Below are 7,736 nucleotides of genomic sequence, written 5' to 3' on the forward strand. Positions count from 1 at the left end.
AAACCACGATCAAAAACCCAAGATGTGCACAACCGCACCGTCAGGGAGACAAAACCATGATCCACAACCCACGGTGTGCACAACCGCATCGATAGTGAGATCGTGCACTCCTTTGCCGCTTCCCCGCCCTTAAATTTAGACTTCCGCTGCAGACTTGTCTTCCACAAACAACAGAAATCGCCATTGCGCTCCCACTCACTGTTCCCCACGAAATATCAGGTTGCAAGAGGACGAACTGCTCCAGGCCATGGGATTCACCAAGGAATTCGAGGTGCAGGCCCATAGCAACACCAATTTGCAAGTGATCCACACCAACGAGTTGCACAAGGCGGCCAACATCATCGAGCAGTACGAGCGACACCTCGAATTCGAGCGCCACAAGATCGTCAGAGTGGATGTGGAGTACACCAACGACGTTGGCCAAGACCAGAAACCAGCCCTCGTCCAACTCTCCGTCGGCAAAGATCATCCGGTGCTGCTCTTTCAATTGAGCGCCGCCGACAAGAACTGCACCAGGTTCGACAACTTCCTCGCCGACCCCAAGTACACGTTTGCTGGCTTCTCCATTGACGGCGACATAGAGATGCTCGGCCACGTCGGACTGGAGATTGCCCACTTCGTCGACATCCAGAAGGAATGGAGGGTGCCTACAGCTACCAAGCCCCTGGACTCGCTTGGCGATGTCTCAGGCATCCTTGTCCACGACTACCACAAGGAAATGAAGATGAAGATCACCAACGCAGAGCACCAGCGCTGGGCGCGCATGCCCCTGACCATGAGGCACATCGAGTACGCGGCAAAAGATGCTTACACTGTGTACGAGATATGGAGCCGCATCACCACTATCCAGGAAGGGCTCCGCCGGGCAAAACTCGAGAAGGAGCATTCCAGGAAGCGCGCAAGGTCCTGGGGCGACTACGACTACTGAAGCAGGTGGTCCCGGCCAAGAAAAGTATCTACAAGATTGCTCATGCCATTCTAGATTTCTGGTTACATTTGCTTTCCCTCAAGACTACCGTTTGCTTGTTCTAAATTTAGATTTTCTTTTGTCGCAGTTAGCCTTGTAATTTGCTTCCAGATTACATATGTTCTGAAAAAGTTTATTTCCAATGCAATGTTGGAGTTTTCTATTATTAGAATATATTGGCGTGAACTAGAAAATATAAACACAGTATAGATGCTACACGATTAGCGTAACGCACATGCACTAGTAACTTTGTGGATGCAGCGTCGAAATGCAGGGACAACAACTACAAAATGCTACTAAAAGCAATGCACAATGTTCTAACAAACCATTGCACACGCAATATTAAAAATAGTTCGAATGCAACACTTTTGGAAAACATTTTGAATACTGAGGTAGTTAGGTGTTTATTCTCCTTGCAAAACATTACTTACGTCCGTGACCCTCAAAGAAGAACACTACAGAGGCACGGTTGTCCGTCAATAACACCAACCACTTAAAACACCCACGGAGGCACTTCTGTGACTCCACTCCTATGGGGACCGTGCGTAAATTTTCTTCAGATCCGTTAATGAGGCCGAATGACTTTGAAGACACATCGAACTCATAATCCATGGCCCCCCGCAATGAAAACGTGCCAATGAAAGCTTCTTGAAAACAGAGGCACACCTTCACGTGCTTGCACCACGATCCTTCGCAGCTGTACCTCCCTTAGAATCATGTCCGTGCCTTACGGCCAACTTCCGACATATCGGGTCTATGAAGATTTGCATCCTACACGCCTCGACAAGTACGACGACCGTGCTTGTAACTGTGAAGCGTATAGGACAACTTAGGGATGACCTTCAACTATTTCAGACATAACTGTGCCTGTTCCGTCAACACATTCATGCCTCTCAAATTTAACTGAAAAACATTCCGGAAAACAGTAACGGACGCCTATTGTCAATCCTCACGTCACGTACATTCGACATACATTCCTTCGTCACACAAGTAATAGCCGTGCCTCTGCCACAGAACATATATTTGAAAAACGATTCTTCCTACATATGTGGTTTTTTGCGTATGTAGTTGAGTGCATGGCTATCTGTTCGTGCCCGCGCCTCACGTTGCACCGTAGCATGAATTAACGTCCGTACAATCACGTAGCTTCATCTCCGTGCCTCACGTAGCATCGTATATGTGCCGCTTGTTGTGCCTCTCGTTGTATGAGTGCTTCTTGCAGCTGCATGTCCACGTCTCTCGTTGCTTCTCGTTATTTCTGTCCATCTGGTAGCGCCTGTTGCAACACGGACACACAACAGTGCCTCTGAAGAAACACATCACTGCTCCTCCTAGCGAATGTATGAAGAAAACATTTGCCACTCCTTATGAATGTACCACGCCTGTGTGTCAGAGAGTTAAACCAACCACTTCAAGCATGCTTCTCTTGGTCAGAGACTTGTGCCTCTACATACTGCCCCTGCATGCCTCACTAGATAAATTGTAAAAGTTAACATTTGACAGAAAATCACGCAAGAGAGCTATCATCGCCACGACTTGCTGGAGATACGATGGTTGTTAAAAATATAACTACTGATTTTATTTTAATTTTTTATGTAGAAAAACCACGATAAAAAACCCAGGATGTGCACAACCGCACCGTAAGGGAGACGAAACCATGATACAGAACCCACAATGTGCACAACCACATCGACAATGAGATCGTGCACTCGTTTGCCGCTTCCCCGCCCTTAAATTTACACTTCCGCTGCGGACTTGTCTCCCACAAACAACAGAAATCGCCATTGCGCTCCCACTCACTGTTCCCCATGAAATACCAGGTTGCAGGAGGACGAACTGCTCCAGGCCATGGGATTCACCAAAGAATTCGAGGTGCAGGCCCACGCCAACACCAAGTTGCAAGTGATCCACACCAACGAGTTGCACAAGGCGGCCACCATCATCGAGCAGTACGAGCGACACCTCGAATTGGAGCGCCACAAGATCGTCGGAGTTGATGTGGAGTACACCAACGACGTTAGCCAAGATCAGAAACCAGCCCTCGTCCACCTCTCCGTCGGCATGGATCATCCGGTGCTGCTCTTTCAACTGAGCGCCGCCGGCAAGAACTGCACCAGGTTCGACAACTTCCTTGCCGACCCCAGGTACACGTTTGTTGGCTTCTCCATCGATGGCGACATAGATATGCTCGGCCGCGTCGGATTGGAGATCGCCCACTTCGTCGACATCCAGAAAGAATGGAGGGTGCCTACAGCTACCGAGCCTCTGGACTCCCGTGGGGACGCCTCGGGCATCCTTGTCCATGATGTAGAGCTCACCAACACAGAGAAGAAGCACTGGGCACGCATGCCCCTGTCCATGAGGCACATCGGGTACGCGGCAAAGGACGCATACGCTGCGTACGAGATATGGAGCCACCTCACCATCATCCAGGAAGGGCTTCGTCGGGCAAAACTCGACAAGAAGTAGACTAGGAAGCGCGCTAGGTCCTGTGGCGACTACGACTACTAAAGCAGGTGGTCCCGGCCAAAAGAAGTATCTAGAACATTTCTCACGCCATTCTCGATTTCTCATTAGATTTGCTTTCTCTCAAGACTGTCGTTTTCTTGTTACAAATTTAGGTTTGCTTGTGTCGTAGTTAACCTTGTACTTTGCTTGCAGTTTACATGTCTTTTGCACAAGTTTATTTCCAGTGTACCACATAGGCACTTATGTGCCTATGTGCCTCTCATACCAAGGAGACCGTGCGTAACTTGGCTTCAAGCAGTTTTACGCAACATTCTAGACGCCAACCAAAAGATTGACCTTCTCTCTAATAAGTTCATTAACGAGGTCTAATGCCTTCAAAAACACATGCAACTCATAGTCCATGCCCCCCGCAATGAAAACATGTGAATGACAGCTTCTGTAAAGCAGAGGCAGCTTTAAAGCAGAGGCACACCTTCACATCCTTGCATCACAATACTTTTGCGTCCGTACCTCCGTTAGAATCACGTCTGTGCCTCCAGTTCGTTACGTGCGCGCCTCTAGGTCGAGTAAAACCGTACCCTTGTCCGTGTTCTCAGAAGCACATCTGTGGCTTTTTTGGGCATGTTGTTGAATGCCTCTATAGAATCTAACCATGTTGAAACCATATTCAAATCTAACCACACTGAAATCTCTAGAATAAAATATGTGCCCCAGTTGAGACGTTTATTTTGTACTACTTGAAACTGCAATCTATAATAAAACAATATAGTGTAATAAAACATGCGCCTTCCGACAAAAATATTGTATTGGAAACTACAATTTCTAATAAAACATACACCTTTCGTCACAAATTAATTGGCTCAACATTGCACTAACCAGTACAATGTGAATTGTTCTGCCTGGTACGAAGTTATTGCAAAGTTGACACATTTCTTTTTGGATGGGGCAGTACTACTACTTAAGAATAAAACACGATTGGTTGACATGGAAACAAAACTGTCTCCATTTTGACATTGACGATTGCTTGGCATGGAAAGCATAAAAACCATGGAAAAGCAAACATCTACCAACAAAACTACACTACTCCCCGTCGTCGGAGAGGTCCACTATCTCCATTCTAACATCGATGTCGTTGGCCTCCACCTCCTGCTCGGCATCCAGCTCGAAGAGAGCATCGGTCTTCGCCTGTTCTTCCTGGAGGAAGTGCCAGTTGGACTCCACATACGCCTCATCTTGGATGGACTCCAGGATAGCGGTCTGCTCCGCCATCAAGGCCGACTCACCGAGATAGAACTCCACCTCGTCTTCCTCGTCTACGCCTTCCTTGTCGTCCTCGTCATCCTCGTTGTCCATGCCTTCCTCGTCGTCCTCCTCATCCTCCTCGTCCACGCCTTCCTCGTCGTCCTCCTCATTCTCGTCCACGCTTGCCTCGTCGTCCTCCTCAACCTCGTCACCTACCTCCTCTTCCTCCATCAGATCTCCCCCAACTGGATCACCCCCCTCCTCTTCCTCCATGACATCTCCCCCCACTGGATCAACTCCTTGCATGAGCTCCAAAGCACACCCCTCCACTTCCCCCACCTCCCCAATCTCCACCGGCCCCAGTGAGTCCGGAGACATGCCCGCTGCGACCCGAGCGGCGTGCCTCGAACGGATGTCCTCCTGCAACTGAAAGCGGCGCTCGGGAGTAACTATCGCGTAAGTAGTTATCTTGTGCCGAACCATGGCGGGGAATGTCACAAACGAAAAGAGGAAGATGGATGATTTCCTAGGATTACCGACGAAAGAGGGAGAAGCAGGATGATGTCTAGTGGTGGCGGACGTCGCTCGGCTTAAATAACTGCTCCTTGACCTCGAGCGGGGAGCCGGAACGCTAACACGCGACATTCACTTCCCCGATGGATGAGGCGGCCATCGGTCCTTTTGGATTCCGAAACATCGACACGTGGCGTTCACTCTATTAAATAATACCTCCACCTCCTGCAGAGCGGCGTCACCAAAGGAAACGCCCGTCGGACCCTTGGGTTTCTGGAGCAGCGTCCAGCCGGCGGTCACATGACGCCCGTCGAACTGTGGGGTTTCTGCAATCAACACACGAATGTGACATTGGGTTAACGCATCAGGGTGCCTATCCTGGCTTCATAGTTGTGCCTTTCAGTGCGAACGATTCAACAGAATCATTTGGAACACCAAGACAAACTAACATCACTCTACACAATGCCACGCCGTGCCTTCCTGGGACCCATGACCGTGCGGGGAATATACCACACCAGCGTATCTCGAATAGGCCATTCCGTGCCTCAGAGAGTAAACAGTGGGTGTTCACATCTGAACTAGTTCCGCTGGGACTCCCCAATTAAGGAAAGAACCTAACGGTGCCTTTGTGGGCTGAACGCCCATGCCTTTCCGTCTGATCCAGTCGACGAAATCATTTGGAACTCAAACACACAGGAATGTGACTCTATATTATACGACAGCATGCCTTTTAGCGCTTCACGCCCGTGCATGCGACCCTTAACACTGGCACGAACGTCCACGCCATCGTCAGTGCATAAGTCATCGTCCGCGCCTATATTCACTTCATGCCCATGCCTCTAATAAAAGAAGTATGACGTAACTTAGTACAGAACCGTGGCTTTTGAAAACAAGGAACTTACGCTTTTAAACAACTCGACTCTCGAATCGGCCACTCACAAAGTAAAGAGCTAGCATTAACATCTAAACCCATCCTGCCTTCATTCCACGATAAACGTACGAACGTGACTACGGGAAAGACGAATCCATGCCCCCATGGGATTCACGTGCGTGCCTATATTTATCAAAGAGTCAACGGAATCATTTAAAAGACAAATACACACAAACGTGACTCCATATAAAACTACACCATGAAACTACTGGATGCAAGCCCGTGTCTGTGACCCGAAACACTGCCAACACATAAAAGCCACGAACGTACACGCCTTCATCAATATGTCATTACAATACTAGGTACACAAACACAGACGAGCGTGACTCTATATAATACCACACCATGCCTATGACTCTCCATCAGATCGAATCAATGACTTTATCGAGTACTACACACAACAACAACAAAGAACCATGACTGTGCTTTTGAAAACAAGGAAAGAAGCTTTCAAAAATAGCTTCAACAGTGAGTGTTCGCATCTGAACCCATTCCGCTGGGTTACCTCAACTAAAGAAACGAACGTGACTCTGGCTAATAAGAAGACTTGCCTCTGCAGGATTCATGTCCATTCCTCTCCAACAGAATGAGTGAGTGCGATCATTTCGAAATACCAAAAGAATACACCGATCGTAATGTGACTCTGACTGTGCGTAATGCAACCATATGCCTCTGTCGGCTGACCGGCCGTGCCTCTCGGTCTGAACGAGTCAACATAAGCATTCGAAACAGAAACAGGGGCGAGAGTGCCTCTGTATAAAACAGCACCATGCCTTTGTGGGACGCACGCCAGTGCCTGTGACCTAAAATATTGCCAAGAGGCACGAAAGTCCACGCGTTTATGAGTACAAGTCATGACGCTATTTAGTACAGAACCGTGGCTATACGGACTTCAGGCTCGTGTTTTGCTTGAAAAACATGCCTTCTACATCCACACGTCTGTGCGCCTAACAAGCAAGGAACGAACCCTGACGGTGCCTTTGTGGGCTGAACGCCCGTGCCTCTAATAAAAGAAGTATGACGTAACTCAGTACAAAACCGTGGCTTTTGAAAACAAGGAACTTACGCTTTTAAACAACTCGACTCTCAAATCGGCCACTCACAAAGTAAAGAGCTAGCATTAACATCTAAACCCATCCTGCCTTCATTCCACGATAAACGTACGAACGTGACTACGGGAAAGACGAATCCATGCCCCCATGGGATTCACGTGCGTGCCTATATTTATCAAAGAGTCAACGGAATCAGTTTGAACACAAATACACGCGAACGTGACTCCATATAAAACTACACCATGAAACAGCTGGATGCAAGCCCATGTCTGTGACCCGAAACACTGCCAACACAGAAAAGCCACGAACGTACACGCCTTCATCAGTACGTCATTACAATACTAGGTACACAAACACAGACGAGCGTGACTCTATATAATACCACACCATGCCTATGACTCTCCATCAGATCGAGTCAATGCCTTTATCGAGTACTACACACAACAACAACAAAGAACCGTGACTGTGCTTTTGAAAAAAGGAAAGAAGTTTTCAAGAACAGCTTCAATAGTGAGTGTTCGCATCTGAACCCATTCCCCTGGGTTACCCCAATTAAAGAAAC

General features: G+C 48.2%; 1 protein-coding gene across 1 annotated transcript; it reads left to right on the forward strand.

Annotated features, from left to right (window-relative positions):
* The first annotated feature begins 247 nt into the window (after nucleotides 1-247).
* LOC119360850 (exonuclease mut-7 homolog) lies at nucleotides 248-928 on the forward strand. The gene has a single exon (XM_037626326.1). It carries the CDS (start codon nucleotides 248-250, stop codon nucleotides 926-928), a length of 681 nt encoding a protein of 226 aa, XP_037482223.1.
* Nucleotides 929-7,736: the final 6,808 nt, after the last annotated feature.

The sequence above is a fragment of the Triticum dicoccoides genome, chromosome 2B (genome assembly GCF_002162155.2).
Source record: "Triticum dicoccoides isolate Atlit2015 ecotype Zavitan chromosome 2B, WEW_v2.0, whole genome shotgun sequence".
NCBI classification, from domain to species: Eukaryota; Viridiplantae; Streptophyta; class Magnoliopsida; order Poales; family Poaceae; genus Triticum; species Triticum dicoccoides.

Excerpts from the sequence above, each read along its gene's own strand:
- LOC119360850 (XM_037626326.1), top strand. The coding sequence starts at position 248 with ATGGGATTCACCAAGGAATTCGAGGTGCAGGCCCATAGCAACACCAAT.